Source organism: Pagrus pagrus (genome assembly GCF_965226575.1).
Source record: "Pagrus pagrus genome assembly, chromosome: 18".
NCBI lineage: Eukaryota > Metazoa > Chordata > Actinopteri > Spariformes > Sparidae > Pagrus > Pagrus pagrus.
In genome coordinates, this window is record NC_140202.1 from 16,668,541 (window position 1) to 16,688,899 (window position 20,359).

The window sequence follows — 20,359 nt, forward strand, 5'->3', positions numbered from 1 at the left end:
TTTCAGTAACTTCCTCATAAATGGGCTGCGGAATCAATCTTATAGTGTTGTTTCTGTAGGGATAGGATTTGTTGCTACACCTCAGACTCGCTCGCATCTAGCATGAATGGAATGATATTAGCTGTAACAGCCTTGACTCAGGAATGGAAACTGGATGCAAAGATTTCCTAGTTAACATTTTTAGTCCGTATCTATCTATTTAACGTGTGGACGGTTCCTCTTTATTCAACTTCAAAGTGTTGCCTGTTTGTTTTTTTGTGTAGAGCTCAAGCTAAATAGCTGCTAGCCTAAAACTACCAGTCAGGCTAGGTAACGTTAACATCAGCTAGCATCAGCCTGCTAGCTCGTCATCAGGGCTCCATCAACATAGACCAAAAACAGAGCAAAGATGGTTGAATCGATATTTGACCTCCCAGTGGAAAAACAGATATTTTATGCTGTTTTGGGATTTTCGTGGACGGTGTATCTATGGGAGGCATACCTTTCTTACAGACAGGTAAGTCAGTCATTTGTCAGTGTCATAATACCAAAGTTTCTGTCTTATAGGTAAATGTGTTTTTCCATGGGAAAAAAACACCCGAAATGAAATTAACTCATTACATAAGCTAATGTAAGTTGACTTAAAAAGCGTGATGGTTTGCTAATATGATGCAAAGTTGTTGCAAATGTATGTTTTAAGCCACAAGGATGACAGTATTTTTACTGTGTTTACTGATTAACCTACACTATGTATAAACTGAGGATATGCAAGATACATGTACACATTTACTAGAAATGTTCAATAATGTATTGCAAAGCCCTTTCACTTTATGAAACCATGAAAGCAATAACAGTAACTCTTTCCAAAGTTCTTGAGGAATATGTTTGATTACTTCCCCCCACAGTTTATAGTAAATGTCAGTGTTTGGATACAGTGGACAGCCAGATGTTTCTAATACAATAAATGATAAATCATTTAATAATCGATAAAGCCTTATTTTCTCAGAATCCTATAATTTGCACCCTTTTATAGGAAGTTTGGTAAAGTCACAATGACATGGCCTCTTAGAGCGGTTTGATGTGTTCCCCCTTGAAACAGGATATTGAGACAAACAATGCAGGCTGAGTGAAAATAAGTGCAATATCAAGTTGTAGTTTATCATGTGAACGGCAAAGCAGAACTAGTACAGCTTTATGTAGTTGGACTACTTCTCTTATGGTTATTTTCTTAGTTGCATTTTGCTAAGTTGGGTGTATTTCCACTGATGCTCCTTGGTTAATACACCTAAATCAAATGAACTCATCAAAGAAACTAGGTAGCTCAAAATGTGATTGTATGTGATGGCCATCATGTATAAAAAATAACATTATGAGCTTTTTTGAGCATACCAAACTAAAATGCAACATGACTAAAATTTGTATCAAGGGCTACTGGTATAACTGAGATCTAGCTAACATTGGTGCTGAACTCTTTCCCCTGCACAGAGGAGGATATACAGATCGACTACACATGTGCCACAGGAACTAGGGAAGATCATGGATTCTGAAACATTTGAGAAGTCACGTCTTTATCAGCTGGATAAGAGCAACTTCAGCTTTTGGTCTGGGCTCTATTCTGAGACCGAAGGGACGGTAAGACAACTGGTAGATCTATTTATGTTTACGCTACATGTTTAACTTGTCTAAAGTAAAAGGCTTATGTTACGCTCCTTTTAGTTGATCCTGCTCCTGGGTGGAATCCCATTTCTGTGGGCCGTCGCTGGTTCTGTGACAACTCGCTTTGGATTTGGTGCAGAGTATGAGATCACCCAGTCGCTCATATTTCTGACCCTGGCCACCATGTTCAGTGCCTTAACTGGACTTCCCTGGAGTTTGTACAACACATTTGTGATTGAGGAGAAGCACGGCTTTAACCAGCAGGTACACTGACTGATGAGCGCTCAGCCTCTGTGGGCCTGAAATCTGGCTCTTTAGTTCATGTAGTTTCCTTCCTCAGGAAGAGGAGCAGCTGTGATCATCACGATGGTTACAATGAATTGCAACCAACACGGATGTAACAACGTGAATTGAGGGTTGTGTCATACCATCACCCTCTTAATGGGCTCCAAAGCCGCAGAAGAAGTAGTGTGATTAGCTGTATTTTGGCAAAACTATGACTATCTTAAACATAATGGACTGGGACAGCAAAGATTAACTAATGCTACGAATTAAAAATGTGGTATTTTTCTCAGTGAAAGTTTGTCACCACCTATTGTAACTGGGCACAGCAGCCTTAAAAGCTACCAACCTTTTGCAGCCACACCAGAAGTCTTGAGTTATTATTTGATACTTCACCAGATCACCAGTTTAATCACACACACAAATCCTGCAGATCCTTCACTTTTTCTATCATCCACTATTGTGTCCACTAATGTCTTGTCTTCCTGTCAGACGCTAGGGTTCTTCCTTAAAGATGCTGTTAAGAAGTTTTTGGTGACCCAGTGTATCCTGCTGCCCGTCACCTCACTGCTCCTGTACATCATCAAGATTGGTGGGGACTACTTTTTCATCTATGCCTGGCTTTTTACCCTGGCTGTTTCTCTGGTTAGTGCTGCTGCATTCATGTTGTTAAACAATAAGTGAACCTGTAGAAAAGACATCATTGTGTAATAAGCAAACATGTAGTTTGTTCAGTGACTCAAAAGTATTACACAGGTCACTCTTTAGTTACACTTTGGCTATTTTTGTCGCTGGCAATTCATCATGATGCCTCTCCTAATCTCCTGGTTCTCAGGTGCTGGTGACGATCTATGCTGACTACATCGCTCCGCTGTTTGACAAGTTCACTCCTCTGCCCGAAGGAGAGCTGAAGACAAATATTGAGACTATGGCCAAGAGTATAAGCTTCCCTCTCACTAAGGTTTATGTGGTTGAAGGTAAATCAGTGCTCACATATACTAATTTAACCATTTAAGTCTCATGTTCTTGTTTGACATCTTGACATGATTACATTATGAATATTATACATCTTTTAAGATACTGTGTAATTGTTTTCTATGTTTTCCATATTTCCAGGTTCCAAGCGTTCGTCACACAGCAATGCATACTTCTATGGGTTCTTCAAGAACAAACGCATTGTGCTGTTCGACACTCTGCTGGAAGACTACTCGCCTCTCAACAAGTCTGGAGAGCCACAGCCCGAGCAGCCAGACAACGATGATACGTCATCCAGTGAAACAAAAGCCAAGCCCAAGGTGAAATAGCCACAAACTTTATTAAAAAAAGTTCTCATTGCACTGAAACAAACAAAAGTTTTAACATTTGAGGAAGAAATAAACACTTTCAGTAATTATAGGTCTTACTTGACAGTACTTTATTTGAAAAACAGCCCCCAAAACTAACATGCAAGACTTCTCCATCCAAGAAGTGTCATATGATGTCTTGACGAGGGATAAGATGAGATGTTATTAATGCCATTGCCAAGTTTTCACTGTGGGGCCACTGTTTCTAAACCTGAACACAGTTTATTAAGTAGAGTAGAAAAATGGCATACATGTGACTGAGGTGTGCCAAAGCTCTACTGTTAAACCTCTGTTTGAATTGCAACCAGTTCTGGCTGGGAGCTGATGGGCGAGTCGAGCTGGCTGTAGCCTGAGACGGCACATATTTTCATTGAGGGTTAAAAAAAAAAAAAAATCTGCTAAGTCTTCCTACCTACCCACTTATTGTCTGTGTTGGGGCTATATGTCCTATTAAGTGCTGGGTTTTGTCATGTATGCCTTGGCGAATAATATCATTCAGCTTACATTGACTGGATGAGCTCCAGTCAGGTTTGGATGTAAAAAACAGAACGCCTGTCAAGTTCAGACACGGTCACTACTCTGTCGGACTTGGTCAGGTTCAGCCAGAAAAATGCAGCCAAAGCAGCACTCAAACTTGTAGAGACAATACAACACATTGTTGTAATTTTTCTTTGTAATATGAAGCCATGTATCTGTTGGAAGGATCCCTGTGACCTGACTGTTATATGTTCTTGTATTGTCTTTCTGTGTAATCCAACAGTGTTGTTCTCTTACAAATATACATTTACAGAACAAGAAACAAGGATGCAACAACCCAGAGATCCTTGCAGTCCTCGGTCATGAGCTTGGCCACTGGAAGCTCGGCCATACAGTCAAGAATATTGTCATCAGTCAGGTGATTAACTGTTCTCCTAATTTTATTTTTTTTTTAAATCAGATGTGAGTTGAAATGCACATAACAACAGCTGACTGTGGTTTTTTTTACAGATGAATTCCTTCTTGTGTTTCTCCCTGTTTGCTGTTCTGATTGGACGTAAGGAGCTGTTTGTGGCTTTTGGCTTCAATGACAGCCAACCCACATTAATAGGCTTGATGATTATCTTCCAGTTCATCTTCTCCCCGTACAATGAGGTGAGTGTGGTAGCAATAATATCATTGCAGTTGGTTTTTGAGCTCTTGATCTGACATTCTTTTCCTACATATATCTTATCTCTGCAGCTCCTGTCCTTCTGTCTGACAGTCCTGAGTCGCAGGTTTGAGTTCCAGGCAGATGCCTTTGCACGCAGCATGGGCAAAGCCTCCGAGCTCTACTCTGCTCTCATTAAGCTCAACAAGGACAACCTGGGCTTCCCTGTGGCCGACTGGTTGTTCTCCATGTGGCACTATTCCCACCCTCCCCTCCTGGAGCGCCTCAGAGCGCTGGGCAGCGTCAAGCAGGACTGACGGGGCTGGAAGGAGGGGCGGCGACCGCTGCCTCCTCCAAAGGGCCTCCGCAGACCGCTCCTGGCCCTGTGATGCACCCTGGTCTTTTTCTACCTATTCACCCCCCTTCTTGTTTTATCTTGTTTTAGTCTTTTCTCTTCTTGCCAAACTTTCTATTTTGTTCCCTTTGAAACTTTGTTTTCAACAAAACCAAAACACATCAGCACAAGCCAGCCTAAAAATGCCTGAATTGAAATCGCCGCTCTTTCTCGAGAGACACCTGATATACACTTGCTGAGAGCAACATGTCTGGGCAATGTGTGTTGGGCAAAAGCTATTGTCAGAGCACTGGTCATATTCTGCAGATTGACCTTAAGGTTTAGTTTCTGAAATTATTTTATTTGTGTACACTTTGAGTACAACTTTGTCCTCATTACTTTCCTTTTATAAAACGATGCGTCCTTTCAAAAACTTCAATTTTACTGCAGAGCTTTTTCTCATGCACCCCAAAATCTGTCAAATGCAACTAAACATTTTCATTGGTTGCACTGGTATGCCTGATATTCAGCAGGTCAGATTGTATAAAGATATTTTTGTTACTGAAATTTGTTTTCACATGTGCTGTGATTTAAATGAAGTAAATCATGTATCTGCAGCTTCCCATTAACAATCATTTACATCATTTGTTGAGAAATTAAATTAAAATCTGTTATTGGGTGAACCTAAATTATGTGCTGGTACACCTAACCAGCTGAAAAAGTTATTGTGGAGCCCTGTTTATAATATAATGCACACATGACATCCAGCTGTTTAAGACAAGAGTATTTTTTTAAACTCAGAGATTAATCCTACAGTATACAGATTTTTATTTATTGAGGATTTCAAAAACAACCACAAGGTGATATGTGGGCAAACAGACTTCTTCAGACAACTTCATATGTGCTCATGACAATGCTTTTGCAGATACACAGGCCAGAATTTGATTTGTCCTTCAAGTGCAACTGTTGCTTCTTTAGAAAAATCTCCAGGCAAGCTCAAGAGTAAAAACATTGATCAAGTCATCAACTCAAATTGTCAGTTTTGCAAGAGGAACTATGTAAATGCTTTGTCACAGTGAAAAAAAAATGTGCGGGCCTCTAATTATCTCTGTTTGTGTTCCGATAATGGACTCATTATGAACAGAGCAGTGCAGAAAATTTCATTTGAATTTATGTGATTTTCATTTTTTACTTGCTTTTGGGGGGAACTTGTTTTACTTTTTCTAAAGCACTTGCTTGCCGACAAGGTTCCAACCATACCTGTACATATGTAACTTTGATGAGTAGAGTAATTTGCGTATGATGTGAATAGTGAAAAAAATGTTGAATGTGGTTTGAAATTTAAAGTTGATACTGTGTTTCTTAGTTTCTTCTCTTGGTTTCGGGCTGGAGTGAGCCCAGAGTGGCCTGGCAAGCAAAGTATTTATAGGAGACTTGGGGGAGGAAGTCTGCAAGGTTCCTTTCACCACATAAGCCAGTGCTTGGTTTGTTCAACGAGGGGACCGTATAATTTCTTTGCAGTATTGAATAAAATCCTTCAAAGCATTCCTTATGGTTGTTGGTTGTTTTATTATTAAGTAAAACGTTGTGTTTTTGTTTCTAAGCATAACAGAGTGACAACATATTGTTTTTAGTGATGGATGAGTCTTAGTTTAATTCTGCAAAATGGAATAGTACTTTTTGTTGATGAGTACATTTTGTATATGTGCACGTTGTAACTATGAACTAATATCTAATTAAGCCATGGTAGCTTTTTAACATTTAACAGCTAACTAGTTAAGAGCAGCTACAGCAGTAACTCTAGTGATATGCTGCCCCCTATTTGTTTTGAATATTAATTTGATAGATGGCCGATTCTTACATACTATACCTTTTTTTTTTTTAAGAAAAAAATTCTAAATTTGTATTTTTTGTTTCTTGTTAGTGAAAGTTTCTTTCTTGAACATTATTTGAACATTGGAAATTAACAACAACAATAAAAAAAACAACCCAAAACACAGGAAAACAATAGAAACAAATGATGAAAAATAAAAGTAAACTATCCATGACAAAAACGGTGACATAATAAGCCGGTGTATAGCTAACATACACAAATTAAAGGAACCAGTGTAATATACTTTTTAATTAACAGAATTATTAAGTTTTAATATAGACTATGAATTCCCCTAAGGAAAGAAAAAAAGGATCAGTGTCTATGGTATTACACGGTAAAATCCCTTGGTATTAATAAATACATTAAAAAAATGACCTGTCTGAAATCAACCACAGATCAACATGCGGTCACAGGTGCGTAAATTACGTGCGGAGTCACGCTGTCCTTTTTTTGAGACCATACCATCATGAAAAACGGACTCGGTTTTCTCTCCTTACACTATATTTAATCAGCTGTTAGGTATTTAAAACCATTTTTTGTAGCGCACTATATTAATAAATCAATATGTGAATTGCCATTCACCTCGGTTTCTCATTAGACCAACATGATGCTCGTGCCGTCACCCCCTGTCTAGCCAATAATGGCGCCGTCCTGTGGCGTACTTTTGAGGACAAGGGCAAGTCCGCCTGTCACTGTCAGTGTTGTTTTCACGCGTGGGAAACAAACATGGCGAGGTTTTTGAGGCCCAACATCAGGAGTTTTGTCACCTCACAGCTGAGAATGTCATCCGACCAGGTAACATGTGTCCTGTGAACACAGCACTTGATTAAATAACCGCGTTGTGTTGGCGTTATACTGTTGTGTGTGTGTGTACGTGTATGTGTGAATCATTCAAAATGAATTGGCCTAATGAATAACAAGTAGCCTCTATTAAGAACTGTTGGTGACATGATTATAGGTGAGAAGGGTTTGTGCAGTAATGCAGATTTATGACATCAATCAGTGGGACATAATTATAATGATAATAATAATAAATTAGCAGAGATTTAACAAAACAAATCAAGTTTGTCTTGGTTGAATACCATTATTTGCCTGTTAAACCACTTTTTCAGAAAGCAACAAAGGTGTGTGAATTGTTTGACTGTCTAACCTTTCAGTTGTTTGTATTGTCGTCACACAAACAGTTTCTGGTCTGTTCCAATAACCTCTATTATCACCTGGCAAACAAAACAGCCCTTTGCTCTCTTTGGTCAAATAAACTAAATCTTGACCTTCAGAGTAGGGTCCCGACTGAATACCTTAATATAACAAAGCTATATCTCTTAAAGAAATGTCTACTGATAAAACCTCTGACAAGGCTCCTATTTGTCTCTGAATGTCTATACTAAATATTTTCCTTCTGATTGTCTCAGCTGGGTGAGCTGGGTAAAGGTGCAGGTAAAGGTGGTGGCGGTGGAGGGTCCATCAGAGAGGCAGGTGGAGCCATGGGAAAGAAGCAGGCTGCCGAGGAGGAGATGTATTTCAAGTATGTGTTTCTTTATTTTAGCTCTAATATCTCTATATTAATCATGGGCTCCAAACGTATAAGTCACCATTTTGTCTTTTTATTATGATCACTGTCCTAATTTCTCTGCTTCTGTTCGTGTCTCTTACAATTCTTTGTTCCCTCCCTCTCTGTTCTCACTGTTTATCCTTTCACTCCTGTGTTGTCACCCATCTGCATATAAGGCGTAAGGAGCAGGAGCAGCTGGCTGCACTGAAGCAGCACCACCAGGAGGAAATTGATCACCACAAGAAAGAGATTGAACGTCTGCAGCGTGAGATCGACCGCCACAAGGGAAAGATCAGGAAGCTGAAGCACGATGACTGAGTGAAACCCTCCTGAAACAAAGTTCCAGTTTTCTCACCGATCCAGCCAGACACTTCTACTTAGATTTCTGCATGCACTGTGTCAATGGGCCAGTCATGAATGTGTGGGTGAATGTTCTGTAAATGCTTGAAAGTTATTAAAAACCGGTCATGAAATGATTATTGTTTCCATGGCATGCTGTGACACAAGTTGTATGTTTTCAGGCCTTTCTCTTTTTTTTGTCAGTGTGCTGTGTGCCAAAGTAGAAAATCAAAAATATCTTATAAAGCTTCATATGAGTATATCAACGTACCTTTTTGTGTGATGTATAAATAAAATTATAATATAAGTAGAACTGGTAGTTCTATCTTTTAGTGCTGAATAACTGATATATTTAACATGAAAATGTAAAAAATATGACCTCCAGAAGGGCATTTTCTTTAATATAAAAGTCACATGAGGTATTGTACAGAAATATAATCACTGACATTGGAAATATCTAGTCATATGAGGCAGACCTGTCAAGACATGGACCTAAGACCTCTGAGGGCGTCCTGTGGTGTCTGGCACCAGGGCGTTTTATAGTGGGTCCTCTGGGTCCTGTATGTTGGGAGGTGGGGCCTCTATGGATCAGACCTGCTCCAGCATGTGTTACAGATGCTCGATCAGATTGGGATCTGGGGAATTTGGAGGCCCGGTCAACACCTTGGGCCCTTTATTGTGTTCCTCGAGCTGTTCCTGAGCGCATATATATCATTTAGTGGTGCATATGTCTAAACAAATTCTACAAGCCAGCAATGAATATGGGGTCATTTACTCACTTTCCCCAGTTGGTAATCCAGTCTTGAAGCGGTCCAAGCACTGGTTATACAAGCAAAATAAAATGGAGAAAATCCTAATTCCAACGTGCATCATCTCTGAATACATGAACCAACATAAATACAGAATTACATTTATGGATGTTATGCAGTGACATAACTTAGATTTTAGTTGAATTACCTAAAAAAATCAGTATTGATATTAATAAGACCAATACATATTTGCCATAAGGAGACTGTGTTTTCTCAAGTCCAGGTTTAAATGTGACAATATTATTTACGGAGAAGAAAAGTAGAAAACAAACATGTTCAAATATAAATCAAGGTAGCTTCAGCTTATTTGAATATAAAAATGGTATAACATTAAACACAAGTAAACGAAACTTCTCCCTCCATACAAACTGCGGCGATGGAGCATTTGCACACACTTCCCACGAGTAAGAAATATAAGTGTCGTCACTTCCGCCTGCCCCTGCCTTTTACCACGAGCAGCCCCGTGCGTCTTTCTTTTCGCACATCATGGCGGACCGGTTCAATAAGGTGGGGAACTGCTGCGGCGTTATAATGTCTTTTTTATGCCGATAAGTGGAGGTTGAATCTTGTTTTGTGCAGTAAAACTTCGGACAAGAACTGTTTGACACTTTGGTGTAGTCGTTGTTAGGTTGGTGTCTTTTTTAAGACTTGATTTTAAAGCATGTTTGAAGCCGCTAGCTGTAGCTGACATGCCTTCATCATGGCAGCTTCCCTTACGAGTCAACGCTGTTAGCATGCTAGCTAACTTCTGTCATAATTATGTGCAAGTCTGGGCAACGCACGGGGAAATGTACTACAACTAAGTAGATGCCACTAATTTATTTGACATAATGTAATACATGGTCCTTATCCACTTTATAAAAATCTTAATTACCGGTAGCGTGTCAGCGTGCTTTGACGTCGATGCTAAGCTAACAAGTCTTATGTGGCATCTTACTAGCGTCCATGTGCCAGTTATCACAAAGTTCATGGAGGAAACTGCTTATTGTTGTTGCCAATATACGTTTCCGATTGGAGTTAATTGTTTTAAATATGCAATTCTTGCTATAATCGCCGAGAAGTAATTGTAGTTTCAATGAAATGTGACCAGTAGTAATGTATTGACTTATGTGAAGGCTAATGTTAACGTGCAGGTTGTTTGCAAAGCTATCACTAGTCCGTCTTTCCCTAGTTAGTAAAACTTTAATTTTCTTTTACTCCTGCAGGTTCTGCTGCTTGATGGCAGGGGCCATCTACTCGGCCGGCTCGCTGCCCTTGTGGCTAAACAGGTTCTGCTGGGTGAGTTTTAGACAGATTTGAGGTTTAAAATATCAATGTTGGTTTAACCTTCTGCAAAAGCAGTGTCCAGTGGCTTTATGAATGCTACATTCTTGGCAAATTAATGAGAAGTAGCTGTATAGCCGGTCTGTCAGTGATGAGCAATTTCGATTTTCTTTTGAGTTTAACGACCATGAGAAAGCTTACATGCACTACCATCTGAGACGAGACTGAGATGATCATTGACATGACAGGATTTTTGTGATGCCTAAATGTTAAAAGCTGCCTTTTTCCTTTTTAGGACACAAAGTGGTGGTGGTAAGATGCGAAGGCATCAACATCTCCGGCAACTTCTACCGCAACAAGCGTAAGTAGGGTTATATGTCCAATTAAGCTGTTATGATAAATTTATTGACATGCTTGTCAGTGATGTTAAAACACTATGTAATTCGAGTTTCATTGACCATGAGAAAAGCTTACATGCACTACCATCTGAGACAACAGCATTACATATAAAATTGTTACCACTGTATAGTGGCTTGAAGTATTTGTAATTTGGCTCAATTATGTCTGTTTTCAGTGAAGTACCTGGCTTTCCTGCGTAAGAGGATGAACACCAACCCCTCCCGTGGACCCTACCACTTCAGAGCTCCCAGCAGGATCTTCTGGAGGACTGTTAGGGGTGAGAATATGGCACATGGAAACTTCCTTCAACATGACATTTCTTTCACCGCTAAGGAAAGATTCTTACAGAGAATGTAGCAAGAAAATCACAAAGAATGATAGAAATTGATATAGGGTGTATATGACAAATTGACCATCACTCAAACTGTACGATACCTTTTTTAACAGAATTTGTGAGGATCGGTTGAAGAGTAAATGTGTTCTTTTAATTTGGGCATCTTGTTGAACATGCCAGTGCCATGAAAAGTGGCATTTACATGTTGCGATGCCTCATTTGTGTACTTGATGGTCCTAATCATATGATCCTAATAAAGATCCAGTGTTGGATTGAAATATTACACTCAATAGTGTGATACATCTGCAAGTTTTATTTCAGAGGTGACAAATTAGTGTGATTGTGTTCATTTGACCTGGCACACGTATTCCCTTGCTTGACAGTGATGAACTCTTTATCCCGAAACTGATCATTTATTGATGAGACAAACTTTTCGGATCTGATTGCTGAGTTTAGTGGGGATGAACGTTTGTGCTTGGTCAAATAATCATTTGATATAGCTACAATAGTTGCCATTTGAAATGTATTTAACTTACACGTTTTCTTGCTGCTGAACAGGCATGCTTCCCCACAAAACCAAGAGGGGCCAGGCTGCTCTGGAGAGGCTGAAGGTGTTCGACGGTATCCCCCCACCCTATGACAAGGTGATGAACGTCACTTAATGACCAAGGATAATGTATTCATTGTTTGGCCCATACATGTGGCTTCAACTCTGCTGTCTGTGATGTCACCAATTACCCTTACTACCTTGTTTGAGTAAAAACCTTGAAAAAGAAATAATGTCTGAGACATGCTGTCCTATCAATGTTGAGATGTGCTGTTTGCGTCTGTATCTGACTTTGGTTTTTATATTCCACAGAGGAAGCGCATGGTTGTTCCAGCTGCTCTTAAGATTGTGCGTCTGAAGCCCTCTCGCAAGGTGAGCCCCAGATATTTGATTGAGAGCTGACCAAAATTAGCTTACCTGGTTATAAAATTAGCAGACATTGATTAACTCTAATCAAAATATGACTTTACCTGCCACAACTGTTCTTACTTGACGGTGATGAACTCTTTATCCCGAAACTGATCATCTATTGATGAGACAAACTTTTCGGATCTGATTGCTGAGTTGAGTCAGACAAGTTGTGCCTGAAGTTGAAGGTTTAAACATGAAAAGTTGTAAGTGTTTAATACAATAGCACAGAATGCATTTAAAGGGTGTTTTTAGTCTGTGAAAACATTCTCTAAATTTAAGACATACCTGGTGTAGTAAATTACAGTTCTATTGTTGCCAGTGGTATGAAAAAATATTGGGCACATGATTCAGTTAATCATTGATTCCCCATGAAACGTACTGACCTTGGTTTTCTCTCCCCTTAAGTTCGCTCTTCTTGGGCGTCTGGCACATGAGGTCGGCTGGAAGTACCAGGCCATCACAGCCACCCTGGAGGAGAAGAGAAAGGAGAAGGCCAAGCTCCGCTACGGCAAGAAAAAGACAGTGAACAAGCTGACCAAGGTGGCAGAAAAGAACGTTGAGGCCAAGATTGCAAAGTACACAGACGTTCTGAAACAATATGGAGTCCTTGTCTGAGCTGGTTAACTCTGGCTAATAAAGATGAATAAATGTTTATATAAAGTGTTTGACTTTTCATTCTCATGTCTGAAAATAGCACTTGGGTTGAAATGAAGTTCAGTGGTATGAATGCTGGTAGTTGAGATGAATATGTGAATATCTGAGTCAGACTAAGGCATAGGGACACTTCAGCTGCAATTCAAATGTAACCTCAGATAGTAAAGTTTATATTAAGTTGTAACACTTTGATTCAACTGAGTTATGAGAATAAGTGCATACTACAGCCATCAAGGGACAAATGTGAATTTGCAAAAACTGCTGAAAAGTATCTTGTATTTCTGCTGTCCTTGGACACATAATTTCTATTGTGTATATAAGCCTCACTGAAAGTGTGGAAAGAAAGCATGCATAATATAAATGTTTCAGGAATGAAACAATTTAATACATGAAGTATTATCCACAGAATGGTGGTCCTGTATTATATGGCAATATTCAAAAGTGCCAACTGAGAAATTTGGCTGACAAGTATATATGCTCTTAATATTTCCTAGTTCAGTTTTACATTGTTTCTCATCAGTGACATCTGAAGATTAACATGAGAACAGCATTATGTTCAGTGTAGTTTTGCCTCCCATGATGGCAATCAAAAGGCAAATGCAGTATTTTGTCAGAGTATACAAGACACAAAAAGGAATATGTAAGATAAAAATGACAACACAGTCAAACTAATTACCTTTTGTCACAAGTTAATTAATTACAGTAGAACTTAACAGTTTTAACAGTCAGGTGCAGAGTTGATCTACTGCAGTTCAACCTTTCTATCAGCAGAGAGCAGCGTTGTCCTTCAGCATACTAGTGATAAAATGGATAATTAAATCAAGTGTTCGAGTGTTTAAAGACCAAAGAGTTGTATTAAAGATAATACAGGTATAGCTGATGTTCTCCTGGACTGAGGAGTTGAAGAAAAAATTAAGATGTCTTCCTTTCTTTCTACTGACTTTTAAGTGTGATCTTTTAAAATACTTTAAATATGACAGTCCATTAAGGACTTGAACCCCAATCCTTAGAACTGGTCTGGACAGTCCAACAGGAATAATGTCTTAATCTTTTTTAGTCTTTGAAGATTCAGATTGAATTGAATGGAATATGAGTAAAAACAGTGTAAGCTTCTCACCAAAGTGTTTAGCTAAAAATACCATAAAATGCATATTTTAAAATACATTTGAATCCAACTAATTCTTTTTAGGATTTAATCATAATCTATTTGTTGCAATTAGATTTGTAATAGGCAGCTTGAAATAATCAGTAATTTAGCAGAACTTTTGTAGCGAGGCATCCGAGTCCCCCAGGAGGGAACGCCTTCAGTGCCCTTTTGCTCAGTTTTCTGTTACCTCCTTCACTTAAAATAGGACGGACTCTGAGGTTATTACAAACCGAGTCATTCCCTCTTTTTTACTGGTGCTATTGTTTCATTTTTTAAACCCCAACCTAGAAAAGAGTGACTTGCCATTTAGTGGGTCAAAGAGAGGTGGCAGGAGATGATTGACAGAGTAAGTTGCTCTGTAAAAGCCTCTGAGGAACGTGTAATCATACCTCAATTGTTCTGCTGTGTGCTTTCATATTTTAGGCATACTACAGGATCTGCCTACTCTGCAGTAGGAAAAGATGTTATTTACATCCTTCGGTCGTTGATAAAATGTGTGGTGAGGATTTTTTTTGATATCCTAGAACATGACAGCTTCAGACCCACCACCATGTAGCTCCTCTTTATTTGCTGAACATGGAGTCTGCGATGAACGCTGAAGGACAACCTTCAAAAACATCTCCACGCATCTGCCTAGGCACTTCCTCCCAGCATCTTGCGATATCTTAAGGTGATTAGTTGCGCATGTGTGGGGGCATTGTGTTCGTGTCGTATGGCATTTCAAATTTTGAGTGAATCCAATCAAGGCGAAACGTTGGTTATCTTTCTGATTAAAGCATATGGTGTATGGAGAATCTCTTGTGTTCCCAAAAGCTGGCAAGACATCCCATGCTTTCTATGTTTGTCTCTTTCCTCTCTGTCCTGGAAAGATATTTTATAAACACGCATGCCTTCCTTACAAGCAAGCCCACCAAGAATCAGGCCTTAGGCCAATCTGACGCCTGTCTACCTGGTTAAAGAGGGATGTCCTGTCTCTAGTAAACAGATGGAGAAATCACTGCGACGGCTCTAAAAGTGAGATTTTTGGATGATGCTGCCTGCAGTACATCACTCTCTCATCACACCATCTGAGACGGATTGAAAAGACCATGATTGTATGAAATAGCTCCTGCAGGCCCAGCCTATTATGGGCTCCAACAATTATAGTGATCCTCCTCCTCCTCTTTCTCCTCCTGATTGACCAGTGTTTGGTGTTCACTTTCAGAAAGGGAGTGCTCGTCTCTGTGTGAGCCATGACATAGAGTCCTGTACATGGATAAGATTAAAGGTCACTTTTTAGGATATAAAGGATATAAATATGTCCTGTTCAGCATTTGTAAATGTGAAACCACTGAATATTTTTAAGACCTCGGGACATGATTTTTTCCTCACCCTAACCAAATGGGTTTTGTGCCTAAACCTAACCAGAGCATAAGCACAGCTTTGTGGCAAGAGGAAAATTGGAAACTGAACCTAAACGCAAATAAAGTTGCGACACAAAGAAACGTTAAAGGATAAGTACCGTTTTTTACAACCTGGACCTTATTTCCAGCAATAGATATGGTCATTTACTCACCCAGATAACTTTGGTGTCATTCGGCGTCGTTCGGACGAAATTAGATCCAGTGTAGCGCCAATATATCCATATAATGCGAGTAACGGGGCACCGACACACAGCCTCTATATAACACATTATCTGCCACGAAACTAGTTCATTTCACTAATATTTTGTTACGATATGCTAGCGCTATTAGCCTCTGAGTCCGGGCTCGTCCGTTATCAACATCCGGGGTCAAACTAGCAGTAGCAGCTACAGGTAAACAAGCCGCGCTGCCGCGGGTGCGCGCGCAGCTCAGAGACGACATCTTCCAGGTCAGAGGTAGTAGCTCAACCTACAGACCCCGGATGTTGACAATAGACGAGCCCGGACTCAGAGGCTAATAGCGCTAGCATTTCATAACAAAATATTGATGAAATGAACTAGTTTCGTGGCAGATAATGTGTTATATAGAGGCTGTGTGTCGATGCCCCGTTACTCCCATTATATGGATATATCGCCGCTACACCGGATCTAATTTCGTCCGAACGACGCCGAATGACACCAAAGTTATCTGGGTGAGTAAATGACCATATCTTTTGCTGGAAATAAGGTCCAGGTTGTAAAAAACGGTACTTATCCTTTAAGCTGTGACTCATCTGTTGTTTTGCAGATGTGCACTTTGCCAACATTTATTCTGGCAGTTGTGTTGGCAAGAGAGGAGTGACACCAGGCAGGCCACGCAATAGAAAGACAATGGTTAGTTAGCCTATTTGCTAACATTAGCACCAATTCCATCAGATGTTACTCATTGTTATTGAGTAACATCATTTATGGCCCCCAAAGTTAAAGGTAGGGCCAACGCCAGTCCCAAAAGTTCACACAAAGTGGAGAACACCATCCTGACAGAGAAGTAAATTAAATCCAATTTTTTTCTGTTTGGTGTCACAAGTTGCACCAAGAAAATACATTACAGAGCAAGACATGCTGACTTCCTCACAAAACTTCAGTTTCTTTTCAAAGCAGCCGCACTAACATCTATTAGGCTGGTGCTGGGGGGAGTGACACACCTGGAGGATTATCCCACAGTCATTTGAAGCAGTGGATGTTTTACCACAGTGTGCATTCAAAACACACAGCGTGTGAGTAATGAGGACAAAAAGGCTTTCCTACATGCCAGCGTGAGCTGATTAGTTTTTTTTTAAGCTTTCATTTGATGTTTCAGCAATGTCTAATTTCTACTGACTCTGTCTTAAGCTTATGCTGTTGAGTCACTATTGAACCAAAGATAGCTTTAAAATCAGATTAGCAAAGAGGAGCATGTCAGGGCGCACAGTTTGGATAACATATCTAATTCATTCCTGAAGAAAACTTGCTAAATTTTGGTCTATACGCAGGCATCACAGAAGAGCTGATCTCTCTTTGAGCAGTTAAAGTTTTCCAGTCTCTGCTGATATCACCCTTCAGTGGGACCGCATTTATTTTAAAGGTTGGCTTTGAGAAATGTATTAAAAGATAAAGAGCGAGAGAAAAAGATGGAATTGGAGTTCGGTCAAATGTATAATAACTAAATTAAATATCTAAAAGACAAGAATTTAATATAAGTCATGACTGCCTGCTATACTTGTTTTCCATTCTTCTTGTAAGGATTGTCACCATCAGGTCAAATTTGGCCCATTACTTGGATTTATGACCTGCTAAACTAATGACGTTCTCATTAGTTTGTGTTCAGTGCCAGGTAGCAAATGTTAGCATGATAGCATGCGAATCATCAGCTATATCATATATCAGCCTCGTGGGGCGTGGGCAGCTTTAACCTTCTGTATTTAGAAAGAAGGGACTGCAAAGCAGTATAACATCAATATGTGTGCCAAAGAAACCTGGAAGGAAAAAGACACAAATGGCTGACGAGTGACCCAAAAGGTTCAGCCAAAACGACAAAACTCTTAGCAACACATCTCGTTTTTTTTGACTGAAAACTTGGAGAGGAAGAGAGGGGAGACACGACGAGATCATTAATGAGAGGTAAATTAATGAGATCAGGTCCAAGCAATGCCCTTGTCAGTTCAGAAACAGTCTAAATTGTTTCTGCATTCTTTCCTCATCATTTGGCATCATTGATTTTTTTCTTCTTCTGCACTTACAAGTTGCTCTATAGCTCCATTTATTATGCAGCCTGACTTTGCACAGGAGGGTAAAGAGCAGTTGCTGTGCACGATTATCAAAGCTGACAGACAGGAGATATTTTCAATATGGGTCTCTGTGGAACAATAAACAGTTGCTGCGTATCGATTCTTGCTCGGGCATTTACAGGGTGAGGTATATAGCTGTGATCACAGAGGCGAATTATTTGATATAATATGTAATAGAACTTTGGTTTCCGCAAATAAATATCCTGCTATATGCAGTAAAACAACACCTTAAATGGCCGGTTTTCAGATGAGAAGGCATTGACTTCAGAGCTATGTGAGACAAATGGAGTTAATGCTTCTGCCGGAGGCATCTGGAAGGCTTTCCTGCCGCCTTTTTCAGTCTCTATCAGCATGAACGGGGCTTTAAAACTGGCATTTAAACGAGTACTTCAGCATGCGTCTATCCTGGTGCACAGCAGACCTCTCAGCAGCACAGCACGTACGCCATTAATGCTTCAGATGCATCTACCGCTGAGCACACACACACACACACACACACACACACACACACACACACACACACACACACACACACACACACGAACCACCCCAACTGGTGGAGCTCGTCCAGAGCAAATTTCATCTCTAATGAATCAATCTGAACCCTGCAATGTGAACTGTAAAATTAGAAATTAGTTTTCTGTTGTCGCAGCTTTGAAGCGGCTGTTTTGCCTGTGTGAAATTACCTGTAATGAGACAGACACAGAGCATTATGTCCTCACAGAGACACCACCGCTGCTCAGACAAGTCGAGGAAAGTCAGAAACACAAATGAAAATTCCTGCACATGCGTTTTTCAGGTGATTCACATTTGTGTGTGGGCCACGTAAACACTCCCGAGAGCTTTATGAGACAAACAACAAGCACATATATGCATTCATATGCTCCTACTTCCAGATACTCAACATACATATACACACACGTGGGAATAAAATGCTGCGAGCAAGAAATGGGATTGCTCTAAAGAAATCTGTCAACGCAAGAATCCCCCTGAGCGTGCATGCTGGAGAGCAGACAATCCCTCTGCCGCCTCTTTTTATGCACTTCCTCTTCACTGAGGTCATCATAAGCCACAGAAAATATAATGATCTTCCTCGTAACTTCCTGCCATCTGTTTTCTGCTCAAGCAGCTCATATCTGTGTCCAGTGGTTTGGATGAGGGCTTCAGTTTGGTTTCTGTGTTGGCATACCGTGCTTAGACTGACTATTATTTAGAGTTAGCTACTTTTGAAAGCTGGGGTTGAACGAAGCTCAGTTGCTAGAAAGCTGAACACCATTCGAAGCGTATAATCTGCATCACATCCCAAGTATGGGACTAGGCCAGTGTGACAAGCACAGTCTACAGCTTTCCCTAACCTCCTCCAGCCCCTTCTACTCCTCATCCAATCACAGCCTGTCAGGCAACTTTAAAAGCACTCTCTTCTTCTCTCTCCCCGATGGCAACGACCCACCTCTTCCCCTTCGTCACCTCAGCCACGGATGCCTGGTCATCTGCGGTCAACCCTTTCATCAGAAGTCGTTCAAGTTGCCCCACATCAAGCTCCATTCCTCAGGGTCAGGGTAGGGTTTGGGTTACAGGAGGTAGCTACAGAAGCTAGCACGAACATGACGTCATGACTTCACTTCTCTGTTTCCTGCAGAAATATGTGAAATTACTGAAGAGCTGCTGTCTCACTGTGAGGTATTAAAAATAACCCCCATCCAAACATGGATCTGCATTCAGGACCTGTATGGGGTTTTAATTAGAGTAGATGCTGAGGCACCAGAGGAAAAGACACATATTTCATTAACAAACCAAATAAAGCAGCAAGAGCTTTTCTCAGGGCTTTTCACAGTTTAATGAGGAGAATTTAACTGATTTAAAGCTGCGGACAAACTGAGTTTTATTTCTGTTCACCGGGCAGAGCTTGTCAGGGAATCTTAGATGACACATACAGAGGCAGAGAGAGAGAGAGAGAGAGAGACGTTTGCATACAGAAAACCCACACAGTGATGAACATCTCTAATGAGGCTTTCAAACCGGCGTGTTTGAGAGCGGCAGTGTATCCTTGTACTTGGAGCGAGATGCTGCACTCCCACATATGCAACCTCGAAGAACTAGTTTTAAGTGTGTTTTTCCAGCGTGTTTTTCCTCGTTTATAACAAGTAGGAACGTGATATCCATAAGAACAGATAAGGCAGAACGATGGAGCGCTCCCGGGAATCGTAAATGGATCATGATAAGCAGTGATGAAACTCAGCGAGTTGTGCATTTGGTATTGATTTTCTCTCCTGTAACACGGTGTGTGGAGTCGTCCCCAGTCATATTTAAGCCTCTCTTTGACAATCACTGATGGTTGTATGAGCAAATAAGAAGTGTCTCTATCGCCAGGGCATTCACAGGGGACCTGCTTCTCCCATGTTCTCGCTACAGCTCCATTAATCAATTCTCCAATAAGCACAGGGCTTGTCTCGCAACCGCCTTCAAGACCTACAACCACCCCCCTTAGTTCAGTTCTCTTTAGTAGCCTGTGCCCCTTTTTTCCACTGGTTTTCTTTTACTTGTATTGTGTTTTTTTTTTCACTTTTGCTTCTTTTTAATGATTCAACTTTGAGGGAAAAGTT

The 20,359-nt window shown here is 40.3% G+C and overlaps 3 protein-coding genes across 3 annotated transcripts; all 3 read left to right on the plus strand.

The window, feature by feature from the left end:
• Nucleotides 1–60: 60 nt before the first annotated feature.
• Nucleotides 61–6,265, plus strand: zmpste24 (zinc metallopeptidase, STE24 homolog). The gene is made up of 9 exons (XM_084380590.1): nt 61–496; nt 1,465–1,611; nt 1,696–1,899; nt 2,410–2,562; nt 2,753–2,894; nt 3,034–3,212; nt 4,051–4,155; nt 4,248–4,391; nt 4,479–6,265. Exons 1-9 carry the CDS (start codon nt 389–391, stop codon nt 4,701–4,703), a joined length of 1,407 nt encoding a protein of 468 aa, XP_084236716.1. The 5' UTR covers nt 61–388; the 3' UTR covers nt 4,704–6,265.
• Nucleotides 6,266–7,245: 980 nt separating this feature from the next.
• atp5if1b (ATP synthase inhibitory factor subunit 1b) lies at nt 7,246–8,621 on the plus strand. Its single transcript, XM_084380734.1, has 3 exons — nt 7,246–7,388; nt 8,006–8,118; nt 8,322–8,621. Exons 1-3 carry the CDS (start codon nt 7,320–7,322, stop codon nt 8,461–8,463), a joined length of 324 nt encoding a protein of 107 aa, XP_084236860.1. The 5' UTR covers nt 7,246–7,319; the 3' UTR covers nt 8,464–8,621.
• Nucleotides 8,622–9,715: 1,094 nt separating this feature from the next.
• Nucleotides 9,716–12,908, plus strand: rpl13a (ribosomal protein L13a). Its single transcript, XM_084380729.1, has 7 exons — nt 9,716–9,800; nt 10,499–10,571; nt 10,852–10,917; nt 11,131–11,232; nt 11,848–11,933; nt 12,149–12,208; nt 12,653–12,908. Exons 1-7 carry the CDS (start codon nt 9,780–9,782, stop codon nt 12,860–12,862), a joined length of 618 nt encoding a protein of 205 aa, XP_084236855.1. The 5' UTR covers nt 9,716–9,779; the 3' UTR covers nt 12,863–12,908.
• The last annotated feature ends 7,451 nt before the right edge of the window (nt 12,909–20,359 follow it).